General features: G+C 34.3%; 2 protein-coding genes across 5 annotated transcripts in view; one reads left to right on the forward strand and one right to left on the reverse strand.

Moving 5' to 3' along the window:
• Fancd2 overlaps nt 1-23,362 on the forward strand; it is a 52,424-nt gene extending 29,062 nt beyond the window's left edge. For both annotated transcript variants that reach the window (XM_069827679.1, XM_069827680.1), the window contains exons 18-26: nt 32-274; nt 2,734-2,893; nt 5,012-5,215; nt 7,916-8,141; nt 9,287-9,476; nt 14,649-14,798; nt 15,573-15,740; nt 17,464-17,603; nt 23,222-23,362. In XM_069827679.1, the coding sequence (XP_069683780.1) occupies nt 32-274; nt 2,734-2,893; nt 5,012-5,215; nt 7,916-8,141; nt 9,287-9,476; nt 14,649-14,798; nt 15,573-15,740; nt 17,464-17,592 (1,470 nt within the window). In that variant the 3' untranslated portion in view covers nt 17,593-17,603; nt 23,222-23,362. The remainder of the gene's footprint in view (nt 1-31; nt 275-2,733; nt 2,894-5,011; nt 5,216-7,915; nt 8,142-9,286; nt 9,477-14,648; nt 14,799-15,572; nt 15,741-17,463; nt 17,604-23,221) is intronic.
• The window catches only part of Tango2 (transport and golgi organization 2), a 32,704-nt gene continuing 26,756 nt past the window's right edge, over nt 19,680-25,627 (reverse strand). For all 3 annotated transcript variants that reach the window (XM_069827699.1, XM_069827700.1, XM_069827701.1), the window contains exons 4-6: nt 23,153-23,383; nt 21,525-21,635; nt 19,680-20,227 (exon numbers count right to left, since the gene is read on the reverse strand). In XM_069827699.1, the coding sequence (XP_069683800.1) occupies nt 20,095-20,227; nt 21,525-21,635; nt 23,153-23,383 (475 nt within the window). In that variant the 3' untranslated portion in view covers nt 19,680-20,094. The remainder of the gene's footprint in view (nt 20,228-21,524; nt 21,636-23,152; nt 23,384-25,627) is intronic.

The following is a 25,627-nucleotide window of genomic DNA, read 5'->3' on the forward strand; positions in this document are numbered from 1 at the left end:
AACGAGACATAGGAAGTGTTTTGTGTTACAGGATGGTGAACCAGTACTTTATCCAAAAGGATTGCTGTTCCTGCTAAATGATTATGTTACCAAGTTGGATCATTGCCTACCTTCAACAGTGAAACGGATTAGTTCTTTGGCAACAACTAATCAAGCAACTCTTGTTGGATTTGCCAATCTGGATCGCATTGCCTCACCTGTCATTGCTCGCCGTGCAATGAAGCTCCTGACCTATATTTTAAAAAAGCTAGAGCTTACTGGACAGTATTGTCAGGTAATATTATTTGTAAACATGCAAATACAGGATGGAAGGGAATGTATTACAGTCCTTCTCGTATGATTCCTGGAAATATAATGAACAAGAAGTATTATAACATTTGTACTTTCATGGGCTGTTTTCGAAAAAAAAAATGACATTTAATTTTTGATTCTAAATTATTATTTTTCTATAGGTTCGTTTAAAGTAACTTATTTTTTGACATGTTTTAGGAGTAATTTGTCAGATTTTGATTAATCACCTTTAAAGTGAGCAAATTTCACTCCTCAACTGTAGTAACATGGCTGGAAAGAGCTGGCAACATTGCAACTAGAGTAACTCAGGTACAATTACATGTCAGTAAAATGAAAGGGTACACACTACTTTTATGCTGTGCACTGTTGCAACATGTTGCATTTAATTTTCTCGAAAATCTCAATGTTCTCAATTGATAAATAATTGGCCAAATGAAAAACATTATTTGGAAAAAATTCGCTTGTAATGACCTGACCTATAGGCTATGTGAATTAATATATATTTGTAGAGGTTATTTGCATGTAAGTGCAGTAAACAAAAGGACAAATAATATATGATATGAATGAAATATTTACTTTACAATATTTATACCATATGATTTCATGAACTGTGAAACATTCAAATTCGGTTTATCAGAAATGCAAGAATTAGCACCCATTTCGTGTACATTGAACCATTGATCTGAAGCCAATGTCTTATGTTAAAAATAAATTACACTCCATTCTTCTTATGAAAGGGTGTGTGCACTTCCAAGTTGACCAAGTTTTGTTTCATCAGAGAATCTTACATTACTTACTTACTTACTTACTTACAAACGGCTTTTAAGGAACCTGCAGGTTCATTGCCGCCCTCACATAAGCCTGTCATCGGTTCCTATCCTGTGGAAAATTAATCCACTCTCTATCATCATATCCCACCTCCCTCAAATCCATTTTAATATTATCCTCCCATCTACGTTTTGGCTTCCCCAAAGGTCTTTTCCCCTCCGGTCTCCCAACTAACACACTATATGCATTTCTGGATTAGCCCATACATGCTACATGGCCTGCCCATCTCAAACGTCTGGATTTAATGTTCCTAATTATGTCGGGTGAAGAATACAATAAGTGCAGTTCTGCGTTGTGTAACTTTCTCCATTCTCCTGTAACTTCATCCCTCTTAGCCCCAAATATTTTCCTAAGAACCGTATTCTCAAACACAATCTCTGTTCCTCGCTCAAAGTGAGAGTCCAGGTTTCACAACCATATAGAACAACTGGTAATATAACTGCTTTATAAATTCTAACTTTCAGATTTCTTGACAGCAGACTAGATGACAAAAGCTTCTCGACCGAATAATAACACTCATTTCCCATGTTTATTCTGCATTTAATTTCCTCCCGAGTGTCATTTATGTTTGTTGCTGTTGCTCCAAGATATTTGAATTTTTCCACCTCTTCGAAAGATAAAGCTCCAATTTTTATGTTTCCATTTCATATAATATTCTCGTCACGAGACATAATCATATACTTTGTCTTTTCGGGATTTACTTCCAAACCTATCGCTTTACTTGCTTCAAGTAAAATTTCCGTGTTTTCCCTAATCGTTTGTGGATTTTCTCTTAACGTATTCACGTTATCTGCATAGACAAGAAGCTGATATAACCCATTCAATTTCAAACCCTGTCTGTTATCCTGAACTTTCCTAATGGCATATTCTAGAGCAAAGTTAAAAAGTAGAGGTTATAGTGCATCTCCTTGCTTTAGCCCGCAGTGAAATGGAAAAGCATCTGATAGAAACTGGCCGATACGGACTCTGCTGTAAGTTTCACTGAGACATATTTTAATTAATCGAACTAGTTTCTTGGGAATATCAAATTCAATAAAAATATTGTGTAAACTTCTCTCTTAACCGAGTCATATGCCTTTTTGAAATCTATGAATAACATTCCGAGGCTTATTGTATGGATTCGTAACAAGCTGTTTTTTTAGGGTGATGGGTTGTTAGCCCTTTGCTCAACCCTCAACCTGGAGGACCACCAGTCATCAGAGAATCAGGAAGCAAAATCGTATAATTGGTCAAACTTTAACTGCAAAAATTATCAACTTCTACCATAATCAAATGAATGTCACATAAAACGAATATTTCCAAAATGATAATGCAAAGAATATTCCAGGAACATTTATCTTTATGTATATTTGTAAGTACTGCCAAATTCGAGTAATGTTGATTGCTATGTATTTACGAATATTTTCACTTCATAAATTAATTGATATTACAGTTTTGAGGGAATTTTTTAATATCATTATTTGCATTTTCATTAATACTTACCCTTTGGTAATTAATTCTACTCTTTAGAAGGTCTGTGTTAATTTTACCTACACATACATTGTATGTATGTGTATGAGCACGAGTCTTCATAATTTTATATCTGTTTATAGGTATGTTGTCATTTGTTTGCAGGAACTGTTAGAGTTAAATGATGGTATACATGATGGTCCAGAAATGTTTAAAGAAGGTTCTGCAGAAGTGAAATTATGCTTTGGAATGCTACTTCAGGCAGTGGCTAGTACTCTGGGTTGGACTGGTTTTCATAGTAACACATACAGTAGCTTACTAAAGGGTAAGAATTTAAGAATTTTCAATCCGGAATTTATATGTTCAATGAATTTACCGATTTACTAATTGCACACCCAATTAAATAATTTTTTTTTAATTATACCATTACATTCTTACATGAATGCATACATTGTTAATTAAACATTGTACATCATTTATGATTACAGCTGATAATAAAATTATCTGCTATACCCGCTGGGCAAAAGGCATTCATTCTTGTTTTCCATGGCGACCAGTATGCTGTTACCGTATATTGCTGATGTCTCATATTTGACAGATAATGACTCTTTTCCCTTTATTAAAAGGAAGTGGTTGTGACATTTATGCAGTGCAGGCATTTAAACATTATTGTCAAAACATATTGACGGTGTTCAGGTAAAGGGCTTATTCTTATTATTTTGTATGAAATAATGTAAAATAATTGCCAAAAAACATATCTTCTCGTTTTGTAATTAAATTTTAACTAATTACACTAAAAAAAATCCACATTTAAAAAATGAGGATTAAGTCCTTTTACCTAAACACCATCGATATGATATATTGTGCAAAGGTCACCAAACTTCTCAAACTTGCTAAAAGAAGCATGTATGTTATTTGGAGCGAGAGGTTCCCTTCCACGGTCTACCTATCAACTATTAGTGAAATTAAAATTCGAAGTCTTTCTAATACAAAACATCCTATTACAAATTCTTAGGGATTCTTTACATATTATTCAATATCATTTATATTTTCAAGAAAGATAATTTTGTCATTATGACATTTTGGCAATCCCAAATTGAAATTTTAGTTTTATATATATATATAATTAATTAACGATTTTGGAAAAAAAAAAAAAAAACATTACTATTCTGTATTCAGAATTCTTGTGGTAACCCTGACTGGAGGGCTGATGATTTAACAAATCTTTCTGTCTATGCAAAAGACGTAATATTCATGTTTGACTAAAAATCGCCAAATTTCATCATTGTATCACTTGAAAATAAGATAGATCTTAATTTACTGACAATAAACAATTATAATAACATACAAGTACATATCCTCATTCATGAGTTGGGAGCAGATTTTTAGGTACTAAAAGCTAATATTTCAATTCACTATAGTTATATATCTTGATTACACATTTTTAACGCTTTATCAATTAAGATTTGTTATAGAAACAACTTTCTGTGTTAAAGTGAAACTAAGTTGGTAAAGTACCTTAGTTGACTAGTTTCGGCTTTATTTTTGGCCATCTTCAGAAACTAGTGAGGTCCTTGCTTGTTTCCGGTTTTTTTTCTGAAGTTTCTTTGGTGGTGAGTGCATACATATATGTTCGGTAGTGTGGAGTCAAATAGGGTGTGTGTTCTGAAATTTAGTTGTGTATTGAGGATATGTTGTGGGTGTGTTTTTGTGTGTTTGTATATTCGTATTGTTCTACTGTATTTAATTTTTCCGTTTTCCGTTTGAATATGTAGAAGATCATTTCAAACATGACACAATGAACACATCACAGCCATAACCAAATCACACAATACTTCTATATACATAGAACACATCACAAACACCAATCATAATTACAGTAACATAGAAACAGACTGGAAATCCTACAGATTCAACTGTATGGGCCTTATAAGTGTTTTATATAACCTACATTTAGTTTAATTTTCTCCGAGATATCATTAGAGACAGTGACCAAATATTCAAATCTATGTACTCTTTCAAATTTATAATTACTTATTTGAATATATGATACAACTGGCAGTTGTTGTTTATTATTTACTATCATATATATATATATATATATATATATATATTTTTTTTTTCATTGCTTCTATAGATCCACTAAATTTCAAGACAATGAAAGAAGTACGAATGCATTGTCTTATAAACTATAGGCATTTTACATGTAATTAGAACAAGTAGAATCCTGTCACGTTTATTTCAGTGTTACATCAGACAGCATTGAAATTAACAAACTCTGCTTTGTTGGTGAGGTGAGCATGCTGTAATCTTAAGACAAACTGTCCCACACATTCTGTAATTTACTGCACTGTACAGAAATCATAATACAAAAAAAATGTTGAAAAGTTAAAGGTAATGGCTTCCTGTTTCATTGTGAACAACTAAGAACTGTATGTTACAGATTGTTTGTGTGCAATAGCCAGCAGACAAAATAAAGAAGCTACAAATACAACGTCTGTTAAGGAATTGGTACATGTCAGTTGCGAGTACTTCCTTGGATATGCAACCCGCACATTGCATTTGACAGCTGCCGAAAATCTTATGAGGGTTATGCAGATTTTGTCGAATTTTGCACCTGCTGAAGCAGAACCAAGAAGAAAACTAGGTTAGTAACTTAATAACTCTAACAAGTGACTCGTAATTTTTGTGATATTGAAATAATATGCAATGCTTTGGTCTTTATAATTCATTTGCTGCCTTATAATCCAATATTTCTTAATGAAATTCTTCATGGTTTCTAGAGATTTGTAAGTTCTGCTATATTCTGCATCATTTCCTTCTATGTATTTTAATGTGTAATGTAAATTAAAATTCCAAATTAATGTCATTGTCTAAGAAGCGAATTCTCTTGTCTACAAAAAATGCTCATTTAATTTAATTATACTATTATTTAGATTAACTGCATTATTAATATGTTCATAAAATTGGAAAGTTAACTAATATTTTGTCCTTGAGTAGAAGATCTTGCAAAGCAGAAACATATTATACATATAAAAAGTTTGTCTATTTTGAGAAAAATTAATTTTTAAAACATTTTTGTTATTCACTTGCAGATTTACAGATGCGAGCTATCATTTCTAGCCATCGATATATGATTTGCAAGGCATATTTTTAAATACCAAGTCTAAATTTTAGTGCAGCAGGTCTATGGATAAACAGAAATGTAAAGTGTATTCTTTTGAACGTTTGATATGAATTCCTTGCATTTCCATTAATTTTAATGAAATTTAATTAACAGTAATTTTAGTGATGTTTGTATGTTTATTTCTGATTGTTGGGTATTATCACTTCGTTCTTTTGCCAGTGCGTTAACACTTCGTTTCTACACATTTCACACTGTACTAGCAAGCATTGGAAAAAGTTCTTGCTGAAGTTTTGTATTTATTAGGTTAGGATCTATTAAATTGAGATTTCTGAAATTAAATCAGGTGTGAACAGTGCTTCTGAAAGGGAACTCAGCATGTGTTATTTAATGAAAAGAATGTGTTGTAGTTCCCTGAACATTTTGTTATAGTGAGAAATGAAGAGGCAGTGTTTTGACATCAAAGCAGGAATTGGAAACTTTTTTTTTTTTCTTTTTTTGCAAAGTGATCTAGAATTCCAATTATGTATAGATAAAATTACCAGAGTTCAGTTGTACAAAACTTTGTAAAATGATCAGCTTCATCTGGAGGAAAGAATACAGAAATGCAATTTGTGAATAACATTTTACCATTAATTTTCCATGTGATATACCGGTAATATTCAGTTGCATTGGATATCTTGTTATCTTTTTCTTATACCGTGGTATATACACAAATACTCCACGCATAATCTTCCCGGAATTTAGCTAAGAAAAACAGGTGCACGCATTATTTGAAATAAGGATAGTATTACATTGCCTCAAACATTGGATCCCATATAACTGGGTGTTCATTTCAAAGTGTGTCATGACGTCACTGTTGTGAGTCAGCGGTTTGAAGCGAGTTTCAGATTTTATGTCAGAGAAGTTGCCTATTAATCAAGGCGTTCAATCTGAACTTGAGAACGTATACGGTATAACTTGAACGTCTTAGCAACAGATGGCATTCTGTACGGTCTGTGTGCTACCATAACCTCTTTCGAACTGTGTTTTGTGCGGCCAAGTCGTACCCAGGGTATTTGTTATCATCGGTTGCGTACGGCAACATTCCACAACACAAATCAAATGCTCCATGTCCATGTTGACCGTCAAAGTTAATGTCAGCAAATGCTATATGTAAGTAATCGTCTTAACCCTCTCCCTATCCCGACAGTAAGAAAAAACTCACCTCAGTACGTGTTTCCAAACAGTTCACATTCCTGCCACTACCAGCGTTACAGTACATATCGGTAGGTTCTCTTCTGAATGAACGCCATACTTGCTAGGCAACTTCTCTGGCACATAGGTAATACACCTCTGCGGAAGTATAGGAAGATTGAATTCTCTAGGCTCATCGGCTAGCCATATGACGACATACAGCGAGCCATGACACACTTTGAACTGAACACGCAGCACTATAGCATTGTCCAGCCTCACACCTCGGTCTGTGTGGCGTATAGTTGGGGAACACAATTCTTTTTCAAAAGTCTATTTCACTGACTCAATCATTAATTATGAATTAATTCTAATTTTATTCGTTCACAATTCTTCTCAGTCTGTGATTCCAACTATTCTTTTGAATCATCAACGAACAACTAATAGGACTTTTCCCTTTGCAAACCATGGGTAGAACAAAACTGTCCTTCATCTCTCGCATAGATGGCATGAGAGATAAGATATTGGATGGTCTCTTTCTGATTGGCTGGAACCATTCATCATGACCTCCGTTAGTCTACAAAATTATCCAAGATAGTGTTGCCTAATTTTCTATTGTAGGTAGAGTACTGGATGCTTCTACAACAGCATTTGAAGATTATGACGCTTTTCTTAAAACAAATTTATATTTTATTTAGTTTTGAAGTACATCGTTATATAGGATTAAATTCTTGTAAATAAAACACAAATTACAGTCAATTCCCCTCTCCCACCAAAATTAGGGTGTGTGGATTATTCGATGGTGCGGAGTATTCGCATATATATGGTATGTTACTTTTTGAAAAAATGATGAAGAGAAGGAAAGTAGCAAGTTCTGTAACACCCGAATTATGATAGTTCATAATTTTGTTACTACTAGCAAAACCTTTAATAATTTCTCCCCTTGCTCCTGAATTGATAGCATTAACATAAGATTGTTAATGAAACTTTTTTTAATTTTTTATACACTCCAGCCATCTAATCCATTTTACTTTATGATTTGTATTTCAGTGGAGATATGCCGTGGATTTCTTTCTCGACAGTGGCATACTCTAGATGGATTACCTGAAAGTGGTGGAGTGTACAACTGTCATCTAGAAGCACTGGTCAAAACTTATTTAACCAGTGTGGATGATAAACTATCTGTCGTTGGTTCTACTTCAAAATGGGTAGAAGAGGAAGTAAAGAATCTACAGAATAAGGATTCTACTCTAACTACATTTCCAACTATTACAAAGTATGTAATAGCAATTTAATAAGTAAATAAATAAACATTATTGCTATTATGGCTTATAGAATTTGGAATGGTAGAACTGTGATCTCATCCATTTCGTTTTTGTGAGGAGTGAAAGGAAACTTCTGCTGTTACTCCACTACTAGTAATGAAAAAATATCACTCACAAGTAATGCTACTAACTGTAAAATAACAAAAATCTCTGAGCTGCTAAAGTAATGTTTGGCCACAAATGTTGTTGTTGTTTTCTAATGCCAGGCGTTTGACAATAAAGTCATTTGACCTCTTGCACTCCAATATTTTTCAAAGATATTATCATGGCCAGCCACTGAAGCACAGATTTTGAGGTGTTCCGAATCCATTTCTTGGTTTGAGTTGCACAATGGGCAGTTAGGGGACTGATATATTCCAATTCTATGCATTGGCCACAAATGTTATGTACCATATCCCCACCCAGAAGATTAGCTTTCTGCACCCCTAACATTGACCTGGGTTATGTTACATTTAAAGAACAAAACTAAAATTCTTCGAATCATTTATTATCATAATACATTGCTCTCTTAAAATGACTGAGCATATTGGGAATTCAATCAGTGACTTTCCCAGAAAACGGTATGAAATGTTTCATATGAAACAATTTTTATCTCGAAAAGGAAGCAAAAACGAGCAAATTTGTACAGACCCAGAAACAAAATTTGGGCCACCTGTACTTTCCAAGTTCCAGTTACAACATACTACGCATGCTCAATGGCCCAGATTTTGTTTCTGGGTCTGTATTAAACATTTTTGTTTGAAATGTCTCGAAGAATTCATTCATAATTTTCTGCCCAAGGGCAGGTCTTTCACTACAAACCCCCTCAAAAAATAACCCCCTAAAATTAATGACATTACTTATGGTTCACCCTGTACAGGCATCTACTAACTCCGGCAATTCTGTGTTATTTGTTGCATAATATCAAAGTCCAAGCTGTAATAAAGTTTAGAAAAAACACCATCTGAAGAAAATAGTTGGAGTCCAAGGGACAAATAACACACATATACTGTATAACTTTCGTTGCTTGGAAGATGATTAATTTCCGTATCTCACAGTATTTCACACATAGAATTATTACACAGTATTATGTAATTTACTATAAATTATTTTGCAGGCTGAACTTTCCAATTTTATATCGAAACTTGTGGAATGCCTTAAGAATTGGTGCTCAGCAGGCATTAGAATCATCATCAAATAATGCTGCAAAATTTAAAGTTTGGCATTCAGTGTGCAGCACAATGGCAACACTCACAAGCATCATACGAGAGCATGATCATCATGCAAACCGACTGGCTTATATTAAGGTAATACATTGGATTTATTAGTAAACAACTTGACAGGAGTCCATGCCTGTGGAGTAACGGTCAGCGTGTCTGGCTGTGAAACCAGGTGGCCCGGGTTCGAATCCCGGTCGGGGCAAGTTACCTGGTTGAGGTTTTTTTCCGGGGTTTTCCCTCAGCCCAATAGGAGCAAATGCTGGGTAACTTTCGGTGCTGGACCCCGGACTCATTTCACCGGCATTATCACCTTCATATAATTCAGACGCTAAATAACCTAGATGTTGATACAGCGTCGTAAAATAACCCAATAAAATTTTAAAAAAAATTTTTTTAATAAAAACTTGACAGGAAAGTTAAAAAAGACATACCAGTAATTTTTTCATTGACCTTCGTTATAATACATTCTTTCAAGCAAACACACTGGTAACGAACTGTATATTACATGACTTGCAGACATAGTAAGACATTTTTAGCTGTAAAGAAGCTGAAATATATTTCACTGTGTAGAATATTAAGTTAAATTAATTACACTCAATTAGAGACATTATAAAATTATATGGCCTTTTATGACTAGAAATTGTTCCACTGTGGTTAAAGCATGATCTTGGATGCACTGTGGACGAAAATTCGTCTAGTCCATAAGATTTCCACATGCCAAGATGACTAGTCATGGTTCAATTGCAGTGAAACGGCTCCCAGTGGTCCAGTTGTACACACACTAACAAGCTTTTGCTCAAAATTGGCTAGAGCTATCTACCTCTGTAGATTAAATTGTTTAATTTTTTAGAAGGCATTACTTGTCTCTTGTAATGCACTATTTCACTCTCATCATAATTACGGAATCTTTGAGATAACTCCAGCGGTGCCGAAGTTACATTTATATGGCATTAGGAAGAGTGAATAATAACAGTGAAAAAGTGTTAAGAAAATTGAATAAGTGACAGCAAGGAAATAGTGCTAACATTTGAACATTGGAACACTAAATGAATGAATATAAGAGAAAAGGTCAATGGAAAAAATAGGGTAAATAATACAATATGATGATGTATAGAAAAAAGTGAAATTGAGATTTTAGTGAATATTAGTTAGAGAAAAAAGGGGGGTTGAATAGCAAAGGAAATGTAGGAGAAATATTGAAGGGGAGATTAGACCGAGTAATAAAAAGGTACAAGTGTAAATTGGAGTGTTTGTGTATACGTATACTGCTAATAATGTGTTAATGGTGGCACCAGATACAAAGAAATGTGAGGTACACCATTACATATAAAGAAGTGCTGTGACATAAATATACATCATATGATATATTTAGATGGCAGAAGAAAGAAATTACATGTATAAAATATTTAAAAGATACAAATTCTTGTAAGTTTTATTTTTAGGAATTAAAAGTTTCGACTGTACCCAGTGTATATATATTGACTTGCTTACTGTACATTGAAGAAAAACATAACTTAGATGTTAGAAATATGGTCCTTGTACTTTCTTATGCTAGATTAAGCAAAACACAAATGCATTATGCTTATATAGGTTTGAAATTATATAATAAACTACCTCTATGTAAACAGACGTTACCTATGAATCAATTTAAGTCCCGGATGAAAGAATGGTTAATAGACATGGCTTTGTATAGCATAAATGAATATGAGGAACGTATATGGTAGAATAATATATAGGTATATATTTTATGTTGCCTATAGAATAGATATTTATCATATAGAATCTATCTCTGTAATACTGATAGTCATAACCAGAATATACAATACTTTAGTAGTTTTAACAATGTTTTATATAGAATTTTATTTATATTTTTATATTGTAATTTAAAGTTATTACTGGGATGCCCGTAGGAGAATGGAGGAAATCCAAGTTCCATAAGCATTGGCAGCAACAACATATTTTAATTTAATATTTTAAATTTTATATCTAATTAAGGGAATATATTTTGTATTTTATTAGATTTGTAAATACTCGCAATGTCTATAGTGGAGTATTCCACTTATTAACACTTATTATTATTATTATTATTATTATTATTATTATTATTATTATTATTATTATTATTATTATTATTGCACAAAAACATGTTATTGCATTTGACAACAACATTTACTTCAGAACTAAAATATGTAAAGCTTGTAGTCATTTCTCGTTAATTTTATACTTTGAAGACTGAATGGCGGTCAGCGCATCTGGCCGCAAAACCAGGTGGCCCGGTTCGAATCCCGGTCGGGGCAAGTTACCTGGTTGAGGTTTTTTCCGTGGTTTTCCCTCAACCCAATACGAGCAAATGCTGGGTAACTTTCGGTGCTGGACCCCAGACTCATTTCACCGGCATTATCACCTTCATTTCATACAGATGCTAAATAACCTAGATGTTGATACAGCGTCGTAAAATAACCCAATAAAATAAAAAAAAAAAAAGACTGAATGGTACAGTATATATTGTAAGGGCTTACATTTATGTGGTGTTAAGATTAGTTGTTACTCAATTAACATATTGTACTCCAGTCAGGAGTAAAACCCAAGAAGTAATGCAAAATAAGAAACATAGAATGTGTTGAGAACTGCTGTCCTTGCAAGATGTGACTTGTCTGTGACTGCTCTTGTGACAGCTGATGTATAATCTTTTCGCTGTAACAAAAATCCTAATGTAAAACAGTAGCACGTGACTGAAGTGAGGCTTCATTGGCCGCTGTTTGGCGCCATAGATTCTCAGTACCGGTATGTGTTCCCGCGTACTGTTGTACATTCTGTTTCATGTTAAACATTTCCCGTTACTTGTCAAGTAGACCTAACCTCACTACTATGCATTCGTTTGCTTAGGAAACATTTACTTTATAATTACTTTAATTAAATTATTTTAAACTTAGGTGTAAGGTCAATCGCTGCCGGACAAAGGAGTTATTCCTTCCAAATCGAGTCGTCAGAACTATTGTCGGCAAGATTTATGACGAGAGAGTCCACAAAAGCTGGAACATGCGGTCTGATTGACTTGCTCTGAATAGGTAACGTTGGATTCAACTCACTTAACTTATTATATACATTTAAGACTATTTGTTTTTCTCCACTTTTGAGAGGGTTTCCACTCTTATGTTTAATAACCACACACACCAAGGATGCAGAAGCCATACTTCAATACCAATTGCTTACGTGAACAACTATGGGCTCAAGTGACGCTAGTTTGTTACAAGAACAGACTACCTCGGTATTACTGTTGGTATTCATCTGCGTTCGTAGTACATAACAATATACGAGGCCTGTCTAAAAAGTATCCGACCTTAAATTTTCCCGCGCAAAGTAGTGAGTCTAAGGCGGCGCCACTGTGCACGGTGGAAGGAGGAACCGTAATGCGCATGCTTGAATTTTTTCACCGCATTTGCTTGTGCCAGTCACTGGCTGGTGGTCGCCAAGTAAGGTGCTGTTCTAAGTGTTTGTCGGATTTACTTTTCTCGCAAGATGACTGAACGAATTGAGCAAAGATACTGCATCAAATTTTGTCAAAAGCTTGGTGATTCTCAAAGTCAAACAATTCGTAAGATTCAGCAGGTGTTTGGGGAAGATGCGATGGGTGTAATACAAATTAAGGAGTGGTTCAACCGATTCAGGGATGGCCGCACATCAGCAGAGAGTGAGCAGCATTGTGGCAGGCCCCAAACTGCTCGGAGTGCAGCTGTTGTTGAGAGGGTGCGAAATTTGGTGATGGCAGATCATCGTTTGACCGTGCGGGAGATTGCCAAAGAGGTTGGAGTGAGTAAAGATTCTGCACATGCAATTTTGCGTGATGATTTGAACATGAACCGAGTGGCTGCGAAATTCGTGCCCAAGTTGTTGTCCCTGGAACAAAAAGACCTCCGTCGTGACGTTGCACAGGACCTTCTGGACACCGCCAACACTGATCCTGGGTTTCTGAACACCGTGATAACTGGAGATGAGTCATGGGTGTACGGGTACGACCCAGAAACAAAAAGACAGTCGTCGCAATGGAAGCATCCCGAGTCTCCAAGGCCGAAGAAAGCACGGCAGGTGCGAAGCAAAATCAAGGTGATGCTGACTGTTTTCTTTGATGTCCGTGGAATTGTGCATCACGAATATGCACCGGAAGGACAAACGGTGACAAAGGAGTACTATCACGATGTTCTCCGGCGACTCCGTGATGCAGTTGGGTGCAAAAGACCAGACATGTGGACGGCGAACAACTGGCACTTGCATCACGACAACGCCCCCGCACATTCATCCACACTTTCTTGGCCAAACATGGAATTACAACCGTTCGCCAACCTCCCTACTCTCCAGACCTGGCTCCTTGCGACTTCTGGTTGTTTCCAAAATTGAAGACACCACTGAAAGGATCCTGTTTTGAGAGTAGAGAAGAGATAATGCGGAACGCGACGATGGAGCTGAACATCATTCCAAAAGAAGACTTCCAGAGGTGTTTCCGGCAGTGGAAGGATCGGTGGGTTAAGTGTGTGCAAGCACAAGGGGCCTACTTTGAAGGGGATTAGGGTCCCAACCCCGTCAGGTATTTGAAATATTTTTTCTGGCTAAAGGTCGGATACTTTTTAGACAGGCCTCGTATAAAAGTAGGTTTTCTTTTACATAGTGTTTTACATAGTGAAGTTATATGTTTCATCGTATTTAACAACTAGTATTCAATTTTTTATTTTCAAATAACACAAGATTATGGTTTCCAAATACGAACTAGATTTTCCTGCGTCATGAGAGTGTTTTGACTGGGAACCAATCACGGATGACAGCGGTGTGCTTATGTTTATATTACGATTTTTCTTACAGCGAAAATAGTATAGACACTGCTAGTGTGCAGATGACAGTGAAAAGAATGGCTCTGTAAATCTACACCCAAAGATTGACAATTCACTTCATGAGCTATATAGTACCTAGTTAGAATAGTCTTTTTATTGTACAGCCAAATGAAAATTATTAACTGTGGATTGGAGATTCAAAAGTTATCGTATGTTTTGTCTCTGCTTAAATAAATTATCCTTGATTGTTTAGTCATAAAAACTCTTTTCGGATGGGATAGTTGAAAGATGCAAAATGCTGGTAAAGTAAACCTGAATAAAGGTATTCAACAGATTTATTTACAGAGAGATGGTTTAACTGCTACATTTATTGCATGTTATTTGAATAGGACTATGTAATTTTATATCTCAGCGACTTTTTATGATCTTTTCATAGCATTCACAATCCATATTACAACTGTTCCTGTCTCATGGAATGCCAGTGATGGAGACACTTCTGAAGACAAAGTGTGAAAATGTTACTAGCATGTTGAAGACGCTGCAGGTTACCACAAGATATCTTCATGCACTTTGTATTAGCACGAAGGTAATTCATAAATTCATAATTTTTTATGATATGCTCAGATATTACTGATATTTATTTCCTTTTTCCCCTCTGAAACTTTAAATCCTAAAATAAGTGTACAGTCTTAGAAAAAAATTGTTGCACAGATACTTTATAAGTCCCAGAAAGAAGGCATTTTGCATGATCAGGCATACAATGAAACAAAATGAATTTGATTACCTCAAATAGTCCTTCTCTTGTGAACCAGGTCGCACATCCTCTGATCATGTGCACTATCTCCTTTCTGGAACTTATAAAATATCTATGCGACAAAACCTTTTTTCTAAGACTGTACATGTTACTTCTAATTAAAAAATTAATCCCACTAAATGTACTGTTTGTGTTATCTCATTCATTTCGTTGTATATTTTCACTTCACGTTTATTTCAAGAAAAGAAAAGAAATGTTTTATTGTTAATTTCTACATTCACTGCTCCAATGTTCGTAATTTTGCATTTTTCGTACCTTAATCAGTAACACATACTACACTTCATGTGCAATTTCCTTCAAGAAGCCAATGAAGAACCACATTGCACAAAAATAGAATAGTCACTGGGTGAATTTTGTGAAAAGGTTCTTTGAGAGAAACTTGTTCTTGCTTTCTGTCTTAACCAGAAAAAAGTGCTGGTATATAATTCCTAACTTCGTGCTGACACACTTCCTCACAGTACATCAAATTATTCATGTTATTTATAAAAAAAGAAGTTTTTTTTCTCTTTCCATTGCTTTATAATAACTACTTGTTTTATTCTACAGATAGAAAAATCTGCAGGATTAACAAGTTACGTGCCACTTGTACGTAAAACCCTCGAGACGCTTGTCTTCAAAGTGAAGGGTATGCTTGTTGCAAATAATAGCTCTGACGCCTTTTGGATGGGAAATCTAAAAAATAAAACAGTTCAAGGGGACGAAATTCTGACACAGGTATGTATCACAGTTAAAAATAATATCATGAATATTTCTTGCCTATTCAATCTTTATCATCTTGATTACTTTCGATTTAACACAGTTATAATCTGTTTTATTCACTTTATTTACTGTATCTTCATTAATTAAAGTTCTTTCATTACTTATATAAAGTACGATAAAACTTTATGAAGTGAATCAAATATGTATTTACACACCCTATTAGCTTATTTATACTTTCAGAATTTGTTTATTTACGCATTTGAAGTAACTTTTAAAAACCACATCCTTCAGGTGACTTCCATTTGCAAAGTACTGCTGAAGTCTCTTCTGGAAACTTGTCATGACATTAGAGGTGGTTCTAGCCCAGGCATACACTTTGGCCAGCCTTTAAATTTTTTTTTGCACATGGACATCATTTGCTTTCTGTTCCAATCTGGCCCCCCCAGTTTTAACCATCTAGAACCACCATTGCATGACATGAGCACCTAACTCCTGACCAATGTGTTTAATTTCACGCCGAATCTTGTTCTTCAGCTCTTGAATATTGTGTTGGTTGGTTGGTTGGTTGGTTGCTAATGCTCAGCATATTGAAGTTCAATTTGCCTTCTTGCTTTCCAGTATCGTAGTGGCAGATTTGTAGCTGTTAAATTTTTACAGTTCTTGAAGAGTGTCACATCCATACATGAGTCCACACCTGTGGAGTAACGGTTAGCGTGTCTAGCCGCGAAACCAGGTGGCCGGGGTTCAATCCCCAGTCGGGGCAAGGTACCTGGTTGAGGTTTTTTCCGGGGTTTTCCCTCAACCCAATATGAGCAAATGCTGGGTAACTTTCGGTGTTGGACCCCGGACTCATTTCACCGGCATTATCACCTTCATCTCATTCAGATGCTAAATAACCTAAGCTGTTGATAAAGCGTCATAAAATAACCTACTAAAATAAAATCCATACATGAATATCATGTAATATATGACAGAACACTATCTGTTGCAAGTACTTCTGTAGATTTTGCAAAGGTTCTTCCTCAGATGCATCATCTTCCGATCTAGTGATAGTGTTCACACAATTTAACAGCTCGAAATTTTTTCTTATGGTGGTATTTGAAACGTGGTAAAAATAGCATATTTGAAAAATACCGTAATAATAGTATAATGGATTTGAACACGACAATTTACTACCATTCCTAGATTGTTTGCTGCTCATCTTTGCAATGAGCAAAGCATTCACTTGCTGGGCACACTTCTTTTTACTGTTTATATTATGCATTGCTAGGGACTGTATTTTTTTGTTGAAATAAAATGGGTGATTTTGGCAATAAACTTGCCACTATTTCGGTGGGTATTTTGTGTAATAGGTTATCAATTCAGTAGGCATTTCGTGAAAAAAGTTGTCATTTATATGTATTATGTTATTTTTAATACCTTTGTTACCTTTTATTTTATTTTTTTATTAGTATTATTATTTTTTTTTTTTTGCATTTAAATATATTTTTCAGAAAAAAAAAAAAAAAAAGAAAAAATACCACTTCTAATTCCCTTGATTTTTCAAAACTATTTTCGGTAATATAATTTCAGTCATTAAATAAAAAATGATGAAATTATACTGAAAGTAGCTTTGAAAATCAAGGGAATTAAGAGTGATAAAGTTTTTTCTTTCTCTGAAAAATCTGTATAAATGCATATAGTAGATTTTGGAAGCACAGGAGCGATATATAATTGTGTACATGTTGCTTTTCCTCAGGACACCGCCACTGAGCACAGTGAAGGAGAAGATGAGGGAGAAGTTATGCCAGAAGATGAAAATTCTGATGTTGATCTGGACAATATCAATAATAGTGACCAGGAAAGCTCTGTCAGTGAAGTGTTTTAATAGTTCAGTCTGTAAGTATTTTAATGATTCAATTGTTTGTGAATATTTCATAAAATGTGTGATATTTCATATTGCTTTTCTCTGTATGTATATCTTTGTTCTCCTGTGATATCATGGGGAAAGAGCTTTCATTTTACTACCTCCATAAAAAAATCATTTAAGATATCTATCTAAACTACTACTAAATGCATTACACATGATTTAATTATTCTGACATTAATAATAGGGCTACTATATACACAATTTTTACAAACGTAAGCAGAATAAAACTTTTAAAGCATGTGCACATGATTCTTTTCTTGCTCAAAGAAGGAAACTTCATTTGTGGAAAATGCTTTAGCAGGAATTCAAGGAATTTTCCACGTGTGCAAAGAATCTTCCCTGTCTGTCTTCATTGCGCTCTTCTCTTCATACAATAACAGTCTGTGAATACACAGGTACGACTCATAATTTTGAACAGATGTTGAGAACTTAGTCGCACTACATAAGCCTTTGTGTAACAAAATATGCTCACCTTTCATCATCCCCAGTAGGTGGCCCTTTTGTATTCCCTTCATTGCAGTGATTCTACTGTGTTATTGTATGTTACCATGATTTAGGGTTGTCAACTTCTCTAAACCAAATGTCGGTATAGCTTTTAGATGTAACCTGAAGCTTGAACCTTGTAAAATTGTGTATGGGCAGCAGATGGATAGAACCTCTGGCTTCCTTCCCTCCTTCACTTATATACACTTGTGGGGCATGGAGGTAGAGCTCCATGCCATTTGACCTAGGCATAAGAATAAGGTGTGATTGGTTCCATGCTCTGCCTTTTACCCCATGAAAGACCCAGTACTCAATTTGATAGGCTGAGGAAATCTCAGGACCATTTTGGAAGTTTTGGCAGCGAAAAAATCTTGTTCAATAAATCTGAATTCTGTTTTGTTTCGCAAGCAGCACCCTGTTCAAATTGCTGCTTGTATTTGAACTGCAATTTATTCATCATTAATTCTAAGCGTGAGCTTTGAACACATTCCCCTAATATGTTGTTGTTGTTGTTGTTATCTAATGCCGGGGTTTGGCAACGAAGCCATTTGCGTTCTTGCTCTCCAATATTTCTCTGTGGTGGATCCATCAGGTAGAACTTCACAGGTTTGTAGATGATCTTCAGTCATTTCTTCTTCTTTGTTGCATAGAGGGCAATTTGGATTTGTATAAATTCCTATTTTATTCAAGTGTTTGGCCAAATAATCGTGTTCTGTAAGCAGGCTGAATTTTGCTACTGCAGATTTACGTGGGATTTATGGAATAATTTCTGATTTTTTTTTATTAAAAATGCTCCATTTTTTACCTTTGGCTTTGCTACATAGTGCTTGGTTTTGCTTCATTTTATATTTATTTTTAATTAGTCTGTTGATAGATGTAAAAGGTAGGCTTGTATTTGTATTCTGAATTAAATTGGATCCCTTTTTCCCTTAATATTAAAAGCTTCAATACAGATATTGGATGAATGTTGGGAAAAAGATTTTCCCATTGTTGAATAGGATGTGAAAAAAGAAGCAGATATTATGGAAATCAGGATTTTCCACTAACATGAGGAAGATTGGCAACCTTACTGTAATTCCATTGTACAATTCATACTGCTTCCTGTTTTTCGTAATTTATTTATAGAAAAGTAAATGTAATTTTGATTTTTTTTATTACATTCCTGTTGATTTTTATTTTCTTCAATAATCCGACAGTTACAGTGGAATCCCGTTCCTCATTACCACGTTTTCCTGTTTAGTATGTCCCAACCCCAATTCCATAAACATACTTTAAAATTACCCATTTACATGTCTGTTTGACGTCTCCCTCTTACTGCATCCTCTTTTTTATATATTGGGATTATTATAGGCCTATATTTTTTTCCACTGGAGGTATTTTTTGTCTACACTATTCTTAATACCATATACAGTATTGCCATCTAGGACCTCTGTTATGAACTTCTGCAGTATTCCCATGTAGGACTGAGCTCCTCAGTTATCAATATATCATGTCAAGCATTGCAAGAGAAATTCAAAAAAGGAATGTAGTCTCACGACAAAAAATAAGCAGCATATAGAAAATTCAGTATTTATAGTTATTTATTTGCATTTGATGCATAATTTCAGAATAGGAAGAGTTAATAGCACCACACCCTAATTAAACTTAGGTTATATTTGATATAATTTATATAAAATTAATATCTTAGAAATATTTTTGATTCTTATTAAGTTATTAACAGTTCCATACAATAAAATACCAGATTAAGTACATATTCAGATTGATACTGTTCACACACAATACTGTACCCGTAAAATGTTACTTCTTAGTAGTGTTTTTATTTGAATTACATTATAAATATTTCTTTTACAATTCTATGTTACATTTGTTAATAGTTGTTATGGCATATTGTTATGGCTTGTAAATTAGTTTTAAGCTAGTTATGCAGATATTTGCCAAGAGATTCTGTTATCTATGCAGAATTAAATTTAGGTTGCATTAATGATTCTTTAGTTGACTGGAGAATTTTATGGAGGTCCATGAAGGGTTTTGTGGATCGATGGGTTCTTCCATAGTCCATTCCATGAAGTCTATTTTACCATCTCCATCAATCAGTATGATGCTGTGAGTCCTAAAGCAGAACAAATAAAGACATATCGTTTAATATAAACTAAACTGATCTTCTATTAAAATAAATAATTTTGGTTAATGATTCTTTTTAGTCAGACTTATGTGATAACACATATTTGTACTGTCATTGTTCTGTAATAGATAAAGGTTTTCAGATGCTGAAAATATATATAAGCATGAGAGAATCACTCCCATCTCTTGTACTAATGAACTTCCGCCCTTTCTCTACACAGAACCAACGCCTTATAAGCAATCAGTCATCTTACAGTCATAGTAAACAGTACTGAGTGAGTGAGTATAGTATGTTCCAGAAATATGGTCGTGTTTTCCAGTGAAGAAAAAGCATTCATTATTGAATCATATTTTCGCACAGGTACTGCATGTCATTTGGTTAAGTTGTCACATCTGGTTTTTTCCACCCACTTCTGCTGGCCCCTCAGTAAAGGCTAGTGGCTGGGCTGTTAGGAATTCGACGCCTATGTAATATTATATAGCTGTTTAAAACAACTTAAATAAAAGGACTTCGTTAAGTAATTAATTGTCACGTGATTTCCCCTCCCCTTTCTACGATCCTGCGACATAACCACTTGGACAGACAGTAGATAGCATGTCTGAGTAAATTTATCTGTGCGGCTCAGGCAGAAGTGAAGATTGAATTTACAGTATGTAAGGTACCCTGTTATAGAGTAGGTATAGAATTATTTCAACATCAGTCACTGTGCTGTTTTCAAGTAAGGAGGACGAAACTGTAAATTGGAATTAGGTACAATATAATGCGATAATATGCACAAAAGAACTGAAGCCTGTTCCAAATGAACGGCCACCCTTTTCAACAGTTTATTTAAATATCCAGATTACAATTATTTTTTCAATTTAAATTCACTCTCCATATTGTATGCTGATGTATTGTAGACAGTTTACTATACACTACATTATGATTACATCCACCTGAATTAGGTCAGTTAGTGATTAAAAATGCTTATTGTTAATACTGTGTACTGTATTTTGATTAAATATAAACCTAACGAAAATTATCAAACTCAAAATCGTAATATTTCCTAGGTTACGTAAATGGATGCACTAAGTATTTGTAAGTATTAAATGCGATTTGCCAACTTTCTTTACGAGTAAATTGAACTGTATATTTAAAATCACATTTGTACATATTAAAAAAGTAAATCACATTGTCCATACATTTTGTCTAAGCTGTTGAATATATTTGCTTCATGACACTTAGAATGAATTCATGCTTATTTTGCATTTCTAATATTAAAGGTACAGAGTTTAAAGTGACTTACCTAGTACCATATCCACGTTCTGGAATGTTGATGAAAACTGAACTAGTTTTCTCTATCACAGAAGGAGTTAGCTGTTTTAGTCGTTGTTGAAGAACAGGATCAGGAAAATGGCTATTATAGGACAACATACAACACACTTGTCAGAGTTAATATTAAAGGAACGAGGAAATTTGCCTGAGACTTAAACATATATTCTACTGAGACTTAAATATATATTCTACAGCTATCAATTGCTTTAATTTCTTGGATCTTTCATTTTGTTTGTTTCAAATTTTCAAAATCAATTATAAATGTAAATGTCTTTATTTTCAATTTTTGGTAAAGAAGTAATTGTGCAAAATTTTGAATATGAATTATATTTTTGTGCTCTATATCTCTCATCGACATCTAATAAGTTAAGTTTAATAACCTTGATATTGTTCTGTATCTTTCGATATACTCTGATAGATCTCTGATCGACATGTAATAATATTGCCTCTACTGGCGAAAGATACTAGAGAAGAATAAAGAAGTGTATATAGTATTTGTGGACTTAGAAAAGGAGTTTGACAGAGTGGATTGGAACAGATTGATGGACATCATGAAGAAAATAAGTGTGGCTTGGAAAGACAGGTGATTGTTCTGTAACCTATATATGAAATGAGTCGAAGTCAAGATAGGAGAAAAAATGTCCGAAGGAAGTGAAATAGGGAGAGAAGTACGACAAGGATGCCCTTTATCATCTACTCTCTTAAACATCTACTTGGAAGATTTGGTGAAGAATTGTTTTCAGAACATAGGGGGGATAAAAGTAGGATGAAGAAGAATAAAGTACATAAGATTTGCTGATGATGTGGCGTTGTTAGCAGAAGAGGAGACGATGCTAAGGGATATGCTACAGGACCTAAATGACAGCTGTGAATAGTATGAGATGAAGATAAATGCAAACAAGACGAAGACCATGGTTGTCTCAAGAAAAATAAAGAAGGTAAACTTGCGAATTCTAAATGAGGCAGTAGAGCAAGTGAACAGCTTCATATACTTGGGATGTACTATAAGCAGCAACATGAGCTCCAGCCAGGAAGTCAAAAGGAGGATAGCAATGGCCAAGGAAGCTTTTAATAGAAAAAGGAGTATCTTCTGCGGACCTCTGGAAAAAGAACTAAGGAAGAGACTAGTAAAGTGCTCTGTGTAGCATTCTATGGGGCAGAAACATGAACATTAAGACAAAATGAAGAGAAACGAATAGAAGCATTTGAAATGTGGATATGGAGAAGAATGGAGCGTGTGAAGTGGACAGGCAGAATAAGAAATGAAGTTGTGTTGGAAAGAGTGGGTGAAGAAAGAATGATGCTGAAACTGATCAGGATGAGGAAAAGGAATTGGTTGGGTCATTGGCTGAGAAGAAACTGCCTACTGAAGGATGGACTGGAAGGAATGGTGAATGGGAGAAGAGTTCGAGGCAGAAGAAATCAGATGATAGACGACATTAAGATATGTGGATCATATGCGGAAACTAAGAGGAAGGCAGAAAATAGGAAAGATTGGAGAATGCTGGGTTTGAAGTGAAAGACCTGCCTATGGACAGAACATTTATGTATGTATGTATGTATGTATGTATGTATGTATGTATGTATATTGCCTCTAACCTCTTTTCCCATTTGAGCAATACTAATAGTTCCTGAATCAACTTGTCTTTATTTTCTTTTGTCCCATAGGTCTCCACAACTTCCTTAAAACGGGATGTGCCAACAGTCACTTTACGGAATGGATTATCAAGAAGACAGTTTCCCCATCCTCTTGGTCCCGAACCAACATTCTCTGCGTGGTCTTTGGAACCAGAAGCATTTGAATACTGCTGTACATTAATGTTCTCAGAGCTGAAACAATGTTATATTATGTGAAATCATTTATTTTCTTACATTTTGTAAGTACGTTATCAGTGATATTTGCATTTGAATTTTATGTTTTCCTTTTATACAGAGTTAGTGCTAATGTACCTCCTAGGTAATATCGTTATAACTGATAGTGTTACCTTCTGATTAAGGGGACACTTGTGTGAGTTTTAAATCTTTTACAATTTTCATCCAAAATTTATGAATTTTAAACTACATAAACATGCATACAGTACTATTATGTGTACAAAATTTGATGCCATTAGGGGTAATAGTTTTGAAATAATATTTTAAATGTATTTTATATTGACGTCACTAAAAAGGCTCCTTGCGTCACAATTTTTAGTTCATATTAGTTCAAAAGCTTCAAAATAGACATGGGAACATAAATTAATTAGTTTTATGAGAGAGTCACAATAAATTTTTAAGTCGATTTTCTTAATTTTTCACCATAGTGTCTTCTTAATATGACATTTTAAGATTGTTAATACTAGAAAAAGATTGTAATGCTAATAATAATAATAATAATAATAATAATAATAGAAAAAGTTTGAAATCCGACTGATTGTGTAACAAAAATATATATTTTTTTCGTAGATTTCATCAGTGCTTTTCTTCTGGAGAAGAAGGTGCTGGAACTCGGTGTAGGATATAATATGTAACAGAATGGGAGATGATTACTATCCAGTGTCGTTTTAACCTCCTTTTCGTCCAACATTAAAACTTTCTAGCCCTATGTGGCGTTCAAAGAAAACTTATTAACACATTTCTCTGGTTTCATGATGAAAAATAAAACAAAAAGGTGCCAGAATACCATCCCAGCATATTCTGACAGAGAAAAAGCACTGGATTTCATACATTAGACAACATTAGTAAATCTTCAGTTGAAATAATATTTGTATAAATCAGAAGAACACAGTCATCCACTACTTAATATGTACTTATTTTTCTATTAAATTTATACTTTCTGAAAAATGTACCTGAAGTGAAGAGCTGAACTTGGTTAGGAAATGTGTTCCAGGAATGTATGTATCTACAGATCTTTTAAATTTCTTCTTCTTCTTGAATTAGTTTTAGGTTTAATAAACAGCATAGTTGATTTAATTTGGAAAAGTTTCCAATAAATAGGATAGGTATTTATTTTCTGACGGTAGATACAAATATAATAAATTTTAAAGGGTTTTCAGACAAAAGTTATTTTTAATTTTATTTACTGCTAAAGGAATGAAAGATTACTTGAATCCTGACTGCACAGATTGAGTGCTTCATGTCATGCATTTTCACTTACCAGTTTAATAATTTGGAGCGAGAGAAAAATAGGTAATGCATTAATTGTAAGACTACTTACCGGTATATGATAAAGTTACCATGATAATGAAGTTTAGCCCTTTTCTAATGTAACTCTTAATATTTAACTTGATTCCTCAAAATCTAAAAAATTTTAATAGAGGCATTTCATGTCAAATCAACACACTGATTCTGATGTTCTGAGATTTAGATAAAACTTGCTATATCTAGTGACTTTATGGGAATAATAAAAATAATTCCTGCCTTTTTTTTCCAAATGTTATTAAGTATTGATTCTTTCATAAAAAAAATTCCTGTATCCTTAAATAGTTGATTATTGGTATCATTTTCTCTGAATCAGATGAGAAACAGACGTGGGCATTTTAAAGCTTATTTGATGGACTTTAATTTAATATGTAACATGAGAGGAGATAGGATATAAAGATAAAAAAAATATATATATATCAAATAAAATTTCATCATCATCATGCACCATTTAAGTTTAGGCTCAGTTGAGCCTGTTTCTGTATCTTAAGATGCTCTTAATGTGACCAGCATTGTGTAGGTCTTCCTCTTCTCTGCACTCAGTATCAGCTGCACAAGAGTTACATAAAGGCGAATTTCTTTCACCTACTATGTGCAATAAAGAAGTTGGAAGGTGCTACTCTCCAACGATATGAAGCACTTTAGGTCATCCTGGAAGTAAGGAACAACAAAATGGCTCCTGGACCAATTGCAACATTCATAACCAAGAAGTTAGTCTGATTTGGCGTTCTATCTAGATTTAAGAAAGATGGAACAAATGAATCATCTTTCCTGCAGAGAGAAAGTGCAAGAAACAATGTTGGAATCCATAGTAAATCGGTGACATGAAGTTCGCATGTCTTATCTGTTGTAACATGGATTGCAGTTTTTCAACCTTTAAAAAGAATTTTGATAGGA

This window comes from Periplaneta americana, chromosome 6, assembly GCF_040183065.1.
Source record: "Periplaneta americana isolate PAMFEO1 chromosome 6, P.americana_PAMFEO1_priV1, whole genome shotgun sequence".
NCBI classification, from domain to species: Eukaryota; Metazoa; Arthropoda; class Insecta; order Blattodea; family Blattidae; genus Periplaneta; species Periplaneta americana.